General features: G+C 33.8%; 2 protein-coding genes across 15 annotated transcripts in view; one reads left to right on the top strand and one right to left on the bottom strand.

Moving 5' to 3' along the window:
- Positions 1-18,212, bottom strand: part of LOC137627785 (uncharacterized) — a 481,638-nt gene that overhangs the window by 54,233 nt on the left and 409,193 nt on the right. For all 14 annotated transcript variants that reach the window (XM_068359127.1, XM_068359129.1, XM_068359130.1 and 11 more), the window contains one exon: positions 17,694-17,892. In XM_068359127.1, the coding sequence (XP_068215228.1) occupies positions 17,694-17,892 (199 nt within the window). The remainder of the gene's footprint in view (positions 1-17,693; positions 17,893-18,212) is intronic.
- LOC137627791 (uncharacterized) lies at positions 13,139-14,937 on the top strand. Its single transcript, XM_068359147.1, has one exon. The coding sequence runs from the start codon at positions 13,382-13,384 to the stop codon at positions 14,219-14,221; it is 840 nt and encodes a 279-aa protein (XP_068215248.1). The 5' UTR covers positions 13,139-13,381; the 3' UTR covers positions 14,222-14,937.

Raw genomic sequence — 18,212 nt, 5'->3', positions numbered from 1 at the left:
ATATATATATACCGACCATCAACATAAAGGACGTATGCATGGACCAATTTTAATATAGGAGAGTGGGGTGAAAATAAAGCGATATGTAATCAATCTCATTGGAATGTTAAAATCCAACGATATTAAAAACGCGAATAACATGCAATTTTATAGAAAATCAATCTAAGAAAATAAAATACAGTAGAATTTTACTGTAATGACCTTTAAAGAAAACGAAACGCAGCTTACAGAAAATGGGAATTCTGTTTAAAAGAGAAAACTATATAGAATATGGGAGACGTAACCAATTCCACAAGTCACGAAAGATGGGAAGTGGTAACCACGGGCGTTCATGAAATGGTGTTATGGATTTTATTACAATTAAAGAGAAAAACAAATTTTGATATGTAAAAGTGTTAAGTCAATTAACAAGCTGAAGATAAAGATGAGCAACAACTTTGGTAATATATGAAATAAAGATAGCGTAAAATATAGCTGAGATTACAAAAATTATGTAGAATAGGATGGAAATGCATGAGAGAGAGAGAGAGAGAGAGAGAGAGAGAGAGAGAGAGAGAGAGAGAGAAAGAGAGAGAGAGAGATGGGGGGAGCCCTATTGCCGGTGATGACACCTAGTGAGGGTAATGAGAAATGAATTATTTTTGGCAACCTTGCTATGTAACAGTTGCAACATACCAGCCCTGAGCAAATGTCATCTCTATAAGTAATCTGGAAGAGATGGGTTCCTTATTTAGCCAAAGAACTGCGTCTGAGGAGGCAGAACCTTTCTGGGTGTATGTTAATGCTTTTATAAAGAATGAATTTATGGGATTTGAATATATTTGATGGTTTATAAAACAAAATTTAGGGGTAAATATAGATTTGCTTTCAAGAGCCCATGCTAAGAAATTGAATTTTATGAGGATCTTAATACTTTCACTTTGTTGTATGTGGAATTCTTTGAAGGTTTTAGAGATAGAATCTTATTAATATCTTGATAAGGGTTCCACCCTGTGAGGTAAGGATTACCTTGTCGGTGCCCTGCCGTCAAATATGGACGGAGTACTGACCACTCATATCAGAGAAGGTTTTTTTCTTTCTCGTTTTCTCTACATCCCCTTAACATTACAAAACATTTACTAGCAACAGGCTATGACAGACAACTATAACATCCATTTCTTATTCTACCTGAAGAATTGAACAGGGTTTAATTAGTAGTGAAACGAAAAAGAATGTTACTAAACATAAGACTGTGGATTCAATCCAAACAAATGTTCTCAGCAATAAATGGAACATTCCATAGAAAGAAATATCTCGAAGGGTGTTGATATCATTACTTTTAGCTGACCGTATGTCAAATACGGGCTCTTGATCATAAGTCAAGGCCGTAGAACGGAAAGAAAACAAAAGTTCATGTAACCTATTAGCAAACGAGTACCGGTAGAGAGCAACGGATTTACTAAAAAATGGAAGCGAGTGACCTCAACGTACTCCAGTCTACACCCAACGTCCTTTCTAGTCTTTACCAACAATTATAACCTTAGTCTGTTTGCTTTGCTGATACCTGAAAATAGCTACGTAAGCCATTCATCGACCTAATGAAGAACGCAGAAGAAAAGTCAATGATGTCAAAAACTTAATATTGAAGTTAGAAGAATAGAGTTTATTTTCCCAAGTAGTTTAGCCACTTCGGATCTCATGTTTATTGTGAAAAAAAAAAGATTACTGAGGAATTAATATCACGGTTCATAAAAAGTTCTTACATTTCTAGGCATTCCCAGAATTTCAAGTATGCTATATCAATGAAAAGGATTATGTAAGGTTAACATGTTCCTCAAATTTCTATTTCAATCAAATTATGAATATAAACTAATAGTGCGATTCGTTAGACACATTTCTGTCATGTTTGGCACATGTCCAGTGATTTTATTTTGGTTCTAATGACTGTCGAATTTGTCTCACTGGATTCCACATACTTTTGGTATACTGGATATCTCCACAGACCTCGCTATGTCTCAAACACTACCCTTTCTTTATAAAAATAAGATTTATGCATTTGTTATTTATTTTCAGTGTAGCATTATTATAGTCAACAAAAACATTTCGAATGTCTCAGATAAATGATTTTACATGGCTCTTCATATAAATACCCAAGTACAAAGAATGAAAAATGTGACATTCTATAGAAAAACTGGGCCTTTGATAGAATTCTATGAATAAATGAAAAACATAGTAAAAAAAATAAGACTATTTTCACCATGTGACTATAATAAAGATCAAGCTAGGGTCAATTGAGTGTCAACTAGTGCAACTAGTTCTAAGATCTTCATTACTTCAGACCTGTGATAAAGATCAGTGGTGGCACATAAATCTCTGGGAAGGTGTTAAAAAATAAGGAAGGGTCTTACATCATAGTTGGCACAGGCTGAAAAAGCTTTAAAACTGTCAAAAGAGACAAACAGAGTATGAAGAGGAAAAATAGAAGTGATCGAATAATAAAAAAGCAGTTGTCTAAAATGGTCACCAAAATATCGACCTTGTGTTCTTTTGCAAGGAATCCTACGAAGATGATAAACAATAACTCTTAAATATGATTACAATTAAAAACAAGAATTCGAAAAACGATTATAACATACTAAACTAGTTAGGTGAGAATACCTTAGCAGGGAATGACGAAAAATAACTAACAACATTAGTGATTACAATAAAAAACCTATATCCAGATAAGAAATACGATAGCAAATTGGACATACAAGACTTGGTTCCAATCTTATTTGGAAATATAGAGTACAACATATTTTCCTTATTAGGATATATATATTTTTGGAGGTATTAGAAAAGTATCTAGTTTGGGCAGTGACAACCACAGACAAAAATAAAAACCGAAAAGATATTATTAGCTATGAGACCACTGTCGATGGAAAATAATCTTTAAAACACGAAACAGTTAAAGAAGGAATAACAATAACGACCGAATACCATAAAGCAACTTCAATCAATTTTGAAATAAAACATTCGGCAAGTAAAACATTTTCAAGTACTAAAGCGAAAATATCATGAAAGTTCCCTACCCCCAAAATAACTCCTCCATAAACAAAAGCGAGCTCTTAACAATGAATTAAATTACACATACTTCCGGCATGACCAAGGGATCAAACAAATATTTACTTCAACCAGGGCGCTGCGCCAATGTCTGCTTGGCTTCAGCTTACGTATTATACTTTCCATATAAAAAAAAAAAATATTTCCTTGTTTCCCAAAATGGCAAGATTTGGAAAAAAAAAAAACATGCAGAAAAGCATTCAATAGAGTGCATAACCTTTTTAAAACTACTATTCTAATGAAATACAATAAATTAAAAGTTTACATGTCTTCATGGAGTACAGTTCATTATAAAACAAACAGGTCATTCCCTTGAACGGATCTGTTTAACATATAATGTACGGAACGGTGATTTCCTACAAGGTAAAAAGAAAATATTTGCAAAGGCAATGCATAATCCTACATTCTGAAATCCTCCTTTCAATGAAAACAGATAACCCTCAGAATCATGAAAAAAGTAGTGATACCTTTTTTTTTACAGCTAAAAGGATAGGAATTTTACGTGAACATGTAAATAAAATATGCCGCTATTTCAGTGATTACCCAACCAAGGCTGCTTTCCAGTCATCAGTGTAACGCATATCTTAAATAAACAAGCAAATTTGTCCTGCTTATACGACTTGCCTTCACCCAGGCCTTTGTTCTGGATAACTACCAAAGCCTTTATCCCATTAACCCACTTCTCAACATGAAAAGTCCTCCAAACGCTTCCATGTTTTAATGTTACCGTATTTGGATCTAAATCACAATCGGAATCTTGAGGAATGAATTTTGGCTATTTACCAAATTACTTTCCTAAATTGTTGTCGATATATGTATATATACAACCATTTAACATAATCCCGTTCTCAGTGGGGATGCCCTAACGTGGTGAAAGGGTTTGTGTATCACCATGATCAGCAAAGCTGTACTAGTCAGGGCCACCCATACTAGTTTGGCTTGCTGTGAGCTCTCAGACAAAAGTCTCCTACCATCACCAATCTGCTTTGGGCAGCATGTTGTTGAAAACTAACCAAACCTCAAACATAAATGACATGTTTGAAGCTGTTGTTATGCAGTGGACTAGAAACGGCTGCATTTGTTGTTGTTGTTGTATGTACATACCATTAGGTAATCCGGATAGAGAGAGAGAGAGAGAGAGAGAGAGAGAGAGAGAGAGAGAGAGAGAGAGAGAGAGAGAGAGAGAGAGAGAGAGAGAGAGAGAGAGAGAGAGAGAATACTGAAATGCATTAGTAATCAAGCTGAAAGAAAAGGCCTAGTAGCAAGCAAAGAATCACAATGATCTCATTAGGGGGAACTAAGAAAATGAGGAGAGGTCAGGTGCCACCAACCTCGTGCTCATTCCCAGAGTGCCAATCGTTGAGCAAGGACACTCAGAAAGGTGGCGCTTATAAAAACAAGGACGTGGAGACAAGGAAATTGTTTGTGTAGCAGACTAAATTCCAGGAAAATCCTAAGACATTTTATGTCTCGTGAACGATTTAAGAGTGATCGATAAAAACGGAAATTACCAGGGAAACTTCGTCCTTGGATATAACAACATACATGACCATTTATTTTCTTATATAAAAATGAAATTTCATAGATAATGTTTTAACGTATCCGACATAAAGTGCCCATACAAGGAGTAACCTGCATGCGTAATTAATGGACGATCATGGAACCTCAATGTAAAATAAATATCACCTTCTGAATACATTATAATGAAAGGGCTGATCCAGGAGCAAGGGCCTGCACTGGCATAAGACCCTCGTCAACAATAGACTACTAATATTACATAGAATGGGGTAAAAAATGTAACAAGTTCTTATTCCTACTTGGAGAATACGCACCTCATGTTCGCTAAGCATCTTACATATTATATATATATATATATATATATATATATATATATATATATATATATATATATATATATATATATATATATATATATTTATATATATATATATATATATATATATATATATATATATATATATATATATTATATGTATAAATATTAAGATAGATAGTTAGATAGCTAGATAGATAGATACTAAACCTATACAGCATAAGTAAAAGAAACCGATGGAAAAAAGAAACCAAATATATTAATGAACCCATAAATCGCATAAACCTACGCCAAAAATAAGTAACATAGTTTCTTCAGTCTTGACTCTTTGCACCTCAAAGTATATACAGCACAAGAAAGGCCAATGAACTTTAGTAATAAAATAATTCACATGTTGTGCCCACATTAAATTTGGCTTGATGTGTTTTGCAAACACTTCAAACCCTCACCTATCCATCCTGATGACAGTTTATGAAAAACACTTAATTAGGAATTGGAAGGAGACTTTGAAGATTCAACGAAAGGTCTCGAATATTACGTGAAATATATGTTAATTTCGTGGAACTGTTAGAAACTCAGAAAAATTGCAATAATTAAGTAAAGAGAAGGCATTCACCTTAACTGTAAAATATTTCTTATGTAAGGATGATGATGTGGATGATAGTGTTCGGATCCATCAAAGGAAATCAAACTGAAGAGATGGTTGCTGTATTTAACGTTAAAATACGATAGAGAAATTACACAAGAACTCATCTTAAGGCAAGCAGAAGTGTAAAATGCAAAACGTATAAAAAGTAGTTATTTTAATATGAATCATTATCATCTTCTCCTACGCCTATTGACAGAAAAGGCCTCGGTTAAATTTCGCCAGTCGTCTCTATCTTGAGCTTTTAAATCAATACTTCTCCATTCATCATCTCCTACTTTACGTTTCATAGTCCTCAGCCATTAGGCCTGGGTCTTCCAACTCTTCTAGTGCCTTGTGGAACTTAGTTGAAAGTTTGGAGATCTAATCTCTCTTGGGGAATACCATACAGAAAATTACTGGAACAACATTAACTATATAAAAGAATGATAGTCATATAACACGTTACAGATTTTGAATAATACCCCACGAGTTCTTAAGACCTACAAGCTCGAGTGAAAATAAAAATAAGCAAGAGCCCCTTGAAACAGTCGCCTCCACCCCCTGCTGTACCCCCCCCCCCCCCCTACCAACCACTACCCATCCTCCCTCACACACACATGCTGTCAAACCATTCTTTTCCTGTTCAGGAGACTTAATTGACGGCAATGTTTTACTGACTATTTTCAGTTGCTGCATCATAACATCTATCAACTGACGGGCAACATACATACAAACAGTCTCTCTCTCTCTCTCTCTCTCTCCTCTCTCTCTCTCTCTCTCTCTCTCTCTCTCTCTCTCTCTCTCTCTCTCTCTCTCTCTCTCTCTCTCTCTCTCTCTCTTTGTGAAATTTCTGAAATGTGCGCGTGGTGACTTACCATAAAGCGTACATATAAGTGCGTTTGAATGTACGTATGTACAGCAATTACATTTATACTAGCAAATATACACTCTGGCATGAAACATTAATGGTAGAAGCAACACAAATAACACGTAAAAAAATATCAACACGCAAAATGTGGTACTTATGTCCACGCCATAAATAAATAATCGTAATCAAGAGTATGTGAATAAAACATGTTTGAGCTAAACATCGGTAGCACAGTTCTAAAATATAATTTTAGCACATCCGAGTCCACATGACACCAACTGAACGACTCTTAGGAATGTCAGGCGTACTTCAAGTACAGTGAAAGATTTTTTTTTCTATATCATTTAGAAGTTTCATTAACACTCTATCTATTCCTGTCACTACAACGGCCACGTTAACCCTCGTATTTCTACAGAGAATCGTCTTTAAAGCGGAGTCACAGATGCAACAATTTTCGCACATTTTGAGCGCCATGTCGTCAAGCTTTGGCCATCAGTAAATGGATTTATTCCTGTGAACTGATGTCGCAAACCAGACAAATGTGATGGCAGAATAAAATCAAGGAAGCTCAAGTTTATGCTACATAACTGTAGCTAAAATTTAACAGCTTCGTTTGTGAGATACTTTAGGAAAATAAATGGGCTCCTCAGTGCAAGGTTGAGCAGGAAGTTGTTTAAAGTCACCAAGAACTTGTTTGTGTGACAGAGACTATAGCCTCCACAAGTTCTCCATCATCCCGGCTTATGTCTCATTACTGGGGGTATCCCAACCTTGGGACCCACCGCTCCCCAACTCTCCCTAAAACCTTCGCTGGGATTTTACCAGGTGCCAACGCCACCACTATCACGTCCGCTGTCTTTAAACCTATTCTGAATATACATACATATATATATATATATATATATATATATATATATATATATATATATATATATATATATATATATATATATATATATACACGCATGAAGATTCTATGTTAACGTGTGTTTATATATATTTAAATTCATTTGTACACTGTATATGAGTGAAATGTATCTCTCTCTCTCTCTCTCTCTCTCTCTCTCTCTCTCTCTCTCTCTCTCTCTCTCTCTCTCTCTCTCTCTCTCTACACACACACACACACACACACACACACACACAAACACACACGCATACACACACACACACACACACACACACACACACATATATATATATATATATATATATATATATATATATATATATATATATATATATATATATATATATACGTATATATAATAAAAAGAATACTTGGAACAAGACACCAACATATATTTGCCTTAAAGAATGAAAATGGAAATATCAACAAGAAATGGGGTGATGAAAATTGCAGAGAATTTCTGCACAAAGCTATACAATAGCATTATAAGAAATAACTTTGCCAATAGAAATAATGAAACACCTGAGCCCATATCACAAATAACAGTAGGAAAAGTAAATAAAGCATTGAAAGGAATGCGTAGGTAAAGCAGCTGGAGAAAATGGTGTAATAATTGATTTAATAATAGATGTGTGAGATTTCATAGTATTAAAAGTCGCTGAACTTGATCCTCTTATAAGCAAATCGAGAACTTCCGAAATTTGCATCAACACTGAATACAAGCATAAACAGATATGAATCTAAAAAATAAATCAAAAATCCAAATATAAAAATATACTCAAGATTTGTATTATCTCTATATTTTTTTTTTCTAGTGGTTCAACCACATTTTTATTTATATAGAGGTACATTTTTTCTCGTTATGGTCTTAAAATTAATTCAATACAACAATTACCTATATTTCTTTTTGTTTTCGGATATTCTTGGCTATTGGCGCAGATTTTTTATGATGAAGTTAATCCTTGTGGATTTTGCAAAATGGGAGGGTTGTAAAGACAGAAAATGTACTTTAGAATCTTCGTTTACTTGGACGTCACTCAGAAACATTGGTGACATCACGACTGGGAGTGACGAAAGACAGGGCACATGAGTATTCTCAAAACAACCATTACTCGCCTGTGTCACCCACGTACACCAGAAACGCTGTTCTTATAGCTTTTGTTAGAATCCATTTATTTTCATTTCAGTGGATTCTACAGATTTTTATAGCCTACTGCTCTTGTAACTATTGCCTTTCATTAGATTGGTAATTGGAGATACCTTAACTTGGTGAAAGGGTTTGTATATCTCCATGATTAGCAAAGCTGTATTAGTCAGGGACACCCATACTAGGTTGGCTTGCTCTGAGCAATCAGAAATCAATTGTGTTGCATCCTGACTAAAATCTAATTTGGGTCTTCTTATCAATTTCAAACCTCTTAAAAGACACAATTTTCTTTTCATAATCTTTCCTCATCCAAAATAATTAAATAAAATAAAAAATATCTATATCTGATTTTGATCTCTAACTTACATTTTATTAACCTCTATTCAGGCCAGCTCTTTAGGAGTCGAGTTCAACTCATAGGGCTGGATAATCTCCCCCCCCCCCCTTTTAATAATGTCCCTCATTCAATATTTTAAATTTAATAACGAAAAAAACGTTTCATAACAAATAATAGCTATGGGTGGCGTTTAGGTCGGGGAATATACACAAACGGTGTAAGATCATAATACACAAAGATATGAAATTAAAAACAAAATTGAAAGTCTACACATACTCTAATGTGCATGAACAAACTCCCGTCTTATTTAACATTAAAAATTCAACCCGACACAAATTGATTTCATAGTGTATACCCGGCGTGGGAGGTGTCAAAGAGTACGGAATATAGCGAGTCGGTTGAATATCATGAATAGAGAAACTAAATAAAGATGAGATAAAACAGATGGAAAACATGCAACTCCTCCACGTGCAATTTCTGAAAGTTGTGCTGAGCTGATTAGACGGATAAATAGAGATACGAATTAAAGAAGATATCTTGAAATGAAAGATATAAAACTAACTACGCAATAATAATAATAATAATAATAATAATAATAATAATAATAATAATAATAATAATAACAATAATAATAATAATAATAATGAAAATATGACGTTACATCAGTATTACTAATAATGTTAATAGTTTTCCACAAATAATACTAATATTAACTAACAATTAGCAGTGTTGCAATGGAAAATAGCTCAACATAAATTAAATAAAGAAATGAGGTCATTAAAAAATTCTATTTTAATTATTAGTGAGGCAAACTAACAATAAATATATCAACAAGATTTTTCAATGAAGATGAAAATAACAAGCAGCTCTGCACAAAATAAACAAGGTTTGATTTGACTGATATCCACAGCCTGGCGTCTCATCCCAGAAATCAGATTTGAGAAATGTTTACAACTTCTGGCAGAAACCTTTGTTTATTTTTCCCATAAAGTTGCCGTTACAAGTCTTGCCCTGACTTTTCTGGGGATTAGTAAAATAATTCAAATAATATATCATTTATGTGAACTACATTTAACTAAAATAAATTAAATAAAATAAAATCCACTCTTTGCCAAACTAAATCAACTCTCGTGGGATATCCTCTTATATTAATAAATTCAAAATATGTGTTGATATTCTTCGTTGAAGTATATCCATAAATTTTGGGCGAATGCGGCTATAGCATAACAGTAAAATTTTATTCTGTTATTATTATTATTATTAATTGCTAAGCTACAACCCTAGTTGGAAAAGCAGAATGCTATAAGCCCAAGGGCTCCAACAGGGAAAATAGTCCAGTGAGGAAAGGAAACAAGGAAAAATAAATATTTCAAGAATAATAAAATAAATATCTCCTATGTAAACTTAAAAAAAACATGAGGAAGAGAAATTAGATAGAATAGTGTGCCCGATTGCACCCTTAAGCAAGAGAACTCTAACCCAAGATAGTGGAAGACCATGGTACAGAGGCTATGGCTATAAACCTTCTATAAATAAATGAACTTTCTACCGGGTAGTGTTAAACGCAACAAGATAAATTACCATTAAATCCAATCAATCAAAAGCTGACTATTATTCGTTTCCATAGTAATCCAGTAAACCAAAATAATCGAGGGACGTAATTAGAAATCCGCAAATAGCTCTAATTACGCGAAGCGTACACAGCAAATTGAAATTCGTAAACATAAATATTATACGGATAAATAACTATAATAATCTCTAGGAGGGGCGAGTCTCATTTTTTTCTGAGCGCGTTGCGTCACCATTAAATTATCAAGTGATTTACAACGCCAGGTGCGAAATTTAGCGAAAGATAATTTTACTTCACCACACAAGCTGGGATGTCTTTGATGTAGAAAAAGGTTGGTATGTGTAATTACAACATCAAAAATTTCAGAAAATGTTTACATACCTATGTATTTTGATGTTACTGTTTTAAAATACTTTGTTGTTATTTTCTCTCATGTCGTTTATTCATTTCCTTATTTTCTTTCCTCACTGGGCTATTTTACCCCGTTGGAGCCCTTGGGCTTAGAGCATCTTGCTTTTCCAACTAAGGTTATAGCTTGGCTAGTAATAATGATAATAATAATATTAGATGTTGAACTGCTTTTCAATGAAAAAAATATAGGCAACTCTTCTTTTTAGTGGTTGGGAAATATAAATAAATACGCACATCAATATCATCATGATATTCATTATTATTATCATCATTCAATGAGCAGTCTTCATTTGGATATGAAACAATCATCATCTACATGTCAAATTGTCCATTTATCATGCGTCGCATGTTTAACTGGATACAGTGACCAACCGTGGAAAACACTGAAGACTAGAACAATGGAAATGTACGTATTTTTATATACAGATATATAATAAACTGCTTAAAACCTCAAAAATTATAACTTCTATCAATATTTTAGACGTTAATGATCAGACAATGGTCCAACTTTATACAAAATTATTGTATTTACCTACGCATTAGTCTACAGAAGAGTATGAAGCTTATTTTCGGGTTCATTCTTTACAGATGCAATAGATAAACAGGTTTAAAGGCCGCTCATGAATGGCAGAGGCAAGGGACAGTGACATTGCCCTATCAAGCAGGACAGTGCCCTAGAGACTGACCACATATACATATGATCAGCGCCCAAGCTCCCTCTCCACCCAAGCTAGGACCAAGGAGGGCCAGGCAGTTGCTGCTGATGACTCAGCAGATAGACCTATAGGCTCCCCAAAACGACCCATTCTTAGCTAACATCCTAACGAATTTGAGGGGACTCGAACCCCAATCTGGCGTTCACCAGTCAGGGACGTTACCACATCGGCCACCACAACCCTACATTTTCTCTATGTGGTGAAGTGGTAAATAGCGGCATTGAAACTATGCTCATCTCATTGGAACAATTCACCAGCCTAAACAGGCCTTGCAAACCGGAGAGCTTCTTGACCTATTACTCAAAATACGCAGGATAGGCTGCAGAATAACTTTGTATTACTGCATTGCATTTCTGAGCCGCTTCAAGCTTAATACGACGTTTCGTCAGTGTATTGGTTGGTTTTAGATTAACAGCATAGGACCTCGCCGTCTGGAGGGAGACTGGTTAAAACGGTTACATGTTCATGCTGAGTTTATATATATATATATATATATATATATATATATATATATATATATATATATATATATATATATATATATATATATACATATATATATATATATATATATATATATATATATGTATGTATATATATATATATATATATATATATGTATATATATATTATATATATATAACATATATATATAACATATATATATATATATATATATATATATATATATATGCGTAAAAATCACAGGAAAACATGATGCTCAGATGCAAAAGAACCACAGGGAAAATTAAAATACGAAATATAGGATTAAGCCCTAACTAGTTTCGTGATACTTCTTGTATCACGAAACTAGTCAGGACTTAATCGTATGTTTCGTATTTTAATTTTCCCTGTGGTTCTTCTGCATATATATATATATATATATATATATATATATATATATATATACATATATATATATATATATATATATACTCCTGTTTTTTCATAAATGTCATAAATCTCCCGAATATCAAGCTGGCAAACTGTGTTTTATTTAAAATCTCTATATTTTTAAACATAAAAATGGTAATTTACCGAAAACCCAGGGATCACTAGAGCTTTCGTTGCACCCAAGTCCCTTATCATAACACCTTTGAATATCGTAACTCCAAACTGCATGAGATTGACAACCGGGATCATGGCGATTACACGTGCTTGAGAAGCTAAACTTCTTGATTCTCACACATCTGACTATGCCATCAACATAATGACTTCGCTTTGGTGCCAAATCTGACCTTCACCTACCCTTCTGCTAGGTAAGTGAGAGATGGGAAGACATTCGAATGCGGTAAGTGTCATTTTCATATACCAACAGTGAGGTGCTGTGAGGGACGATTATACAATAAAAAAATGTCTTTTATATTACTCATTGCACGTCTTTACCAGACGAGGTTATCAAAGTTATCAATAACGCTATAAAAAATATTGTTGTTATCTTACAATTGCGATAAAGGAAATAAAAACGTCTGTTAAAGAAACATCCCTTTCAGATTCAAATGCTAATCAAGACGCCTTTGGCAGGTGAGAGAGGCGCTCATGCATTCCCTTCAAAATCCTGTGGGCATTTTTGGCGTCAAGCAGCACATGATGTTGGCAAGGCAGAGCGGGCACTGGCACAGTTTATTGGCACCCCAGTAACCTCACCTCAAGAGGTGGAAGTGCTTAGCGTGAGGAGGTCAGTTAGATACGAGACTTTGCCCTGCTAGCAACCTTTTGTTATTGGACAAGTACAGTATAACTGGCAGGGCAACGACGACTTTGACCTGATTTTGGAAAGTGGAGAGGTTTTGCGGAAATATGTTGGCCATTGAACCTCGAGATCAAAAGCCGGGAATTGGAACGCTTTGCTGGCACTACAATCAGCTCACACCTGTGAAAGATGTCTAAAAAAGCCCACGCTACAATGGATTACTCTTCAAGCGGTATTGAGGAGATACCACGAAAGGACTTGGCACCTCCTCAGATTCGTCTAAAGATAATAAGTTTGAACTTGAACGACAGAGGTCAAAGCGGGACGCCTCCCACTCACCCCTCCACTCCCTCTAACGGGTCACTAGTGCCTTATATACGGAAGCCTCTCGTCTTAAGGAAGACGCAAAAGTTGCGAAGTTTCGACCACATGCTACAAGCAATTGAGGGGAAACCGAGCGTGGTTCCTCCAACCAGTAATAAGGCTGCTGGTAATACTCCCAATGGAAACATTCCTTGCAATGGGAACTGCACGAGAAGCAAAACGTTCGATAAGGAATCCCAAACGGAATGCATGTCGAACGACAGCGATCCCTCCAATGACGAAGGCGATCCTACATACGTTATATTCGTTCGTGGGATGAGCAACGCCTTCTCCGGGAACAAGCAGGAGATTCTCAACTCAATCGTGAATTTATTAAACAAACACGTCGTTTCAGTGTCCTCGAAAGAACACAAACTCTTCGGGAAGAGCAGGAAAAGGCCTTCCAGGGACTGTGTGAACCAAATCGTGCTGAAAGGAGCGCTCATGGCAATTAACGAGCTCGTGGAAGACGGAGTGTTAGAAATGACACCAAATGGACTGATCCTTGTGGCGCAAGGACTCACATTCACGATATGCCTCCACAGGACTTTGGGTCAGTTCGCTAAGGATATCTGGAATAGCCGTCATGCAGAGTTCATCAGGGACGCTTGGATGAGCTTCGGAGGGTTAGCGGCTGTTCTTGTTATGTCAGCCACCAGACAGTGAGATAACCATTTATCTTTACAAATCCAATTTTTATAAAAGGTGAAGGGACTTTAATGTTTGTGCATGCATACACATGTGATGTGAAGGATATTCCTAATTGTGAAAGCAAAACTAGATTAAATAAAATGAATTAAAACTTAAACAAATCTAATATTTTTACGAGGATCTATAAATATAAAACGATAATGAATGCCGTTTGGGAAAACAAAAATAGATAGTTAACTGCTAAAATTGTTCACAAAAGAAACAATCGATTTAATATGAATAAATGATGAATCACGAGTTTGGTGACATCAACGAAATCCTGTTTTGGACAATTCCCAAAATATTCTCTCTAAGCGTATCAGACAGGATCAATACAAACAATGGTGGGGTGTTTGTGCAATAAAAAGTTATATGCAAACGATGATTACATAAATCCAGGAACACAATAAATGATTGACTAATTTAATAAACATTTATGTATAGACCAGAGTTAATCCCTGACATTTTTATGCAAGGGAAGGAATCATACAAGTTCGTTTCAGCGTTGATACCTCAAAGTACAAGTAAAAAAAAACTGCGTTATATATAACTGACGTTTGGGATCAATACAATGTTAAGTGTTATGGAATGCCTCAGAAGAGATATAAAATGTTGTTTTTGTGTTAAATTGGGATATATTAATCCATGAATAAATTATCAAAAGTCTCTTTACATTTACAAGAGAGAGATAGTGCCACTTAAAATGTGTTGGATGAAGTGCATTTAAATAAGAAGAAAGGCATGTAAGAGTGTCACTTAAATATGTGTTCAGTGTTCTAAGAAGGAAACATGTGCCGAAAGACAATGCTTCTCTCCAACGAAGGGCTGGTATGTCCTTTCAAGGGATCAAATGTTCGCTCACGAACTTCTTTTGCGTAATCAAATTCTCAAGTTCGCCGACAATACTTGGCTAGCATACAAGACTTCAGTTATACCTTATCGCATTTTAATTTTTTATTTTCGTTAAATCTTTTTTTTTTTTATAAAATTATCATGTTTTCTTGTACTTAACGCTTCTCATTTCGTACTTTTAAAGAGTATTTTCCTTAATTATTTCTTTTTCATTACTATTTTCACGATTTTCTGTACTAAGCTTCTCATTTTTCTTTTTTTGTTTGGGCTATTTCATTCGATACTGACTTGTATTTCAGTACTGGAATAACGGCTGATTGTTAAACGCTAGCCAATTATTGCCTGTAAACTTTAATTTATCGAAATATTTTTGCATCCTGACCTAAGACTGTTAGCTACATTTTGTCAAATTAAAGTCATTTATTGCAGGTAATTTCTTGAATTTTCTACACTTAGGACATAAATGTACAGTAGGCCTACTGCATCTATATAAGTTGTCTTTATAAAAAACATACTTTAGGACTTTTTATAGCTTTTTTAGTCTGTAATAATTGCCTTAATTTTTATTTTATATTTGATGTTGAAAATACTGAAATCATTCAAATTGCATTTCCTTGCCCAAAATAATGGATGTAATTTTTCATAAAATAAACATAAAAAATTTGTTACTTTCTTAACTTGAATTTCTGGGTAAATCTCGTCAGCTGAAGAACATAAATATATCCCTCTTAGAGAGAACAATATCTAATTAGAATATTTTAATTGTCAACTCAGAAAAATTTACTGAAATATTTCCAGAGATGAAGATATTCTACGAATTTACATAATATATCGGTCATTTTAGAAGGAAGAAAATGTCAAAACTTTTAAGCTTATGAAGTGTTTAAAAATCAATGGCATTTAGTATTTCTCCTCCCCTTACCGTACCACTACTATTACGGCTGCATAAACCATTATTACTCATGGTGTGCGTGAAATTAAAGCGTTTAATATGTCCTTTCTGACGCTCTGGCTTAACAAATTCTAACTGATCCAAACAAGAATACAAAAACTTAATGACTGTTAGTGTGAGGAATTCACACGTTTTCAATTTTACTCGAACGAGATTTAAATGAAAAGTGTACGACGTTGCTACGGAAAATGGAGTAAATATTAAACGGTATTTATGGTAAAAATAGTAGCTATTGCTTTGATGTACATAACTACAGGTTAATATTTTTTTTTACATATTTTACAAATATTTATCCACTAAATGATAACAGATTATTCCTTTTTATATATTATTTATGAGGAATAATCAAACATGAGGAATATTTCCCTTTTACCATATACAGTATATGTGTGATTGAAGGGATCTGTCCATAGTTCCTAATGAAAGACGTGTATTGATAATATCAAGTGTACAGTATGACAATTATCACTCATAGGATTGATTTCACCACTGTGTCTTGACATTTCACACAATATGTTTCAAAGTCATTTAATCAATTTTATTGAAACTTTTCTTTGAATGTAATATTTACTCTATATCTTCAAAGATATAAATTGAACATCCAATTATGCATTGTAATATAAGAAGTCTGGTGAAAAGTCAAGAAACCTTTAATTCTACTTATTTTTAATAGTAAAACCCTGATGTGTATTACTTACTATTTTAATCAAATGTTGCCCAAGCCTGTGATATGTAGATTATTTCTTTTACATTTCTGTTATATTTTTTGACAATCTAATTTATGTTTCATAAATTCTATCTTGAATGTTGTCCAAATTGTCTGGTATTCCTATATACACATTTTACTCTACCTCATATCTTTTATATTGTAAAATTAAAGCATTTTGTTATGTACGATGTGGGAATTTTAATAACATGCATTGAATGTTAAATAACTTTTTAAGAAATTATCTGGCTTTTCTTTTGATATATAAAAAAAATGTTTCAAATAAAGTTACAAAACCCAAATTTGTTATCCAAAAATAAGTGTGACTGTTATGAGATGTTGCTGCTATGCACTGCATATAACTATATAAATCATAATAAATGGGGACAAACGTATCTAAATGTATCAAATCAAATTACATTGAAATGCTAATATCAGATTATCATTTACTTATCAAAACAATTAATGATATCTATGAATATACTCAATTAAAGGTATATGAGCAAAAGATAAAGATTTCAAAAGTAAAGGAAATGAAAAAAAATTCCATACACAGAAAATGTAACAAATTGAAAAAAAAAATTAAAATAAAATTTATATTTTAGTAAGATACCTCTACAGGGAAAAGGATAACCTTGTGGTCCATACTTATTTTATATACATACATACAAATACACATTCATAATAAATATATATATATATATATATATATATATATATATATATATATATATATATATATATATATATATATATATATATATATATATATATATATATATATATATATATATATATATATATATATATATATACACAGTATACCCTAAGTTTATGTGTATGTAAAGTGATATAGACGAAATTCGAAAACTTGAATACAAGTATAAATGCTGCAACAGAAAACCATCAACTATCAATGAAACGGAATGTGTACTCACCAAGTATGGTGAGATTAGCAGCAGAGACGGCCTTGCCAATTGAGTTCTCGGCAACGATGGCAATCCTTCCTCCTTGCAGCCTCGTTGTCGTGGGAAGCTGCAGGGTGTGACTTCCTCCTCGACTGCCTAGAACGTACTGGAGCTGTCCACGGAAGAATTCCTGTCCTGTGATAGGACTGTCGTTCAGCGTCCAGTGTACCTGAAGAGGATTTTGATAATGGGAATTGTGAGTGGTTAAGAAAAGCTTGTGAACGGGGTTTTTATGGGAGATTTAATTGAAGTCTCCCTTTTATTGTTAGCAATTGCAAAGAAAGTGGAATAAATTTTTCAACATTTTAATCCTATTTCTAAGTCAATTTTTTGAGGAATGAGATACGCTGTTTGCTCTCAATGTTTATGATATACATAGGTTCTTTACAAGCAATAAAAAGGATGAAATTTAAGTAAAAAGTTTCATCACTTTGAGGAGAACTTTACAACCAATAACACTGAGGTTTTGGTCGTCTCACTCATAAGCTC

The sequence above is a fragment of the Palaemon carinicauda genome, chromosome 35, assembly GCF_036898095.1.
Source record: "Palaemon carinicauda isolate YSFRI2023 chromosome 35, ASM3689809v2, whole genome shotgun sequence".
NCBI lineage: Eukaryota > Metazoa > Arthropoda > Malacostraca > Decapoda > Palaemonidae > Palaemon > Palaemon carinicauda.
Note: the sequence above shows the minus strand (reverse complement) of the source record. Positions and strands in the feature narration are given on the sequence as shown.

Bases quoted from the DNA above. Each gene is read 5' to 3' on its own strand.
- LOC137627791 (XM_068359147.1), top strand. From the start codon at position 13,382: ATGTCTAAAAAAGCCCACGCTACAATGGATTACTCTTCAAGCGGTATT.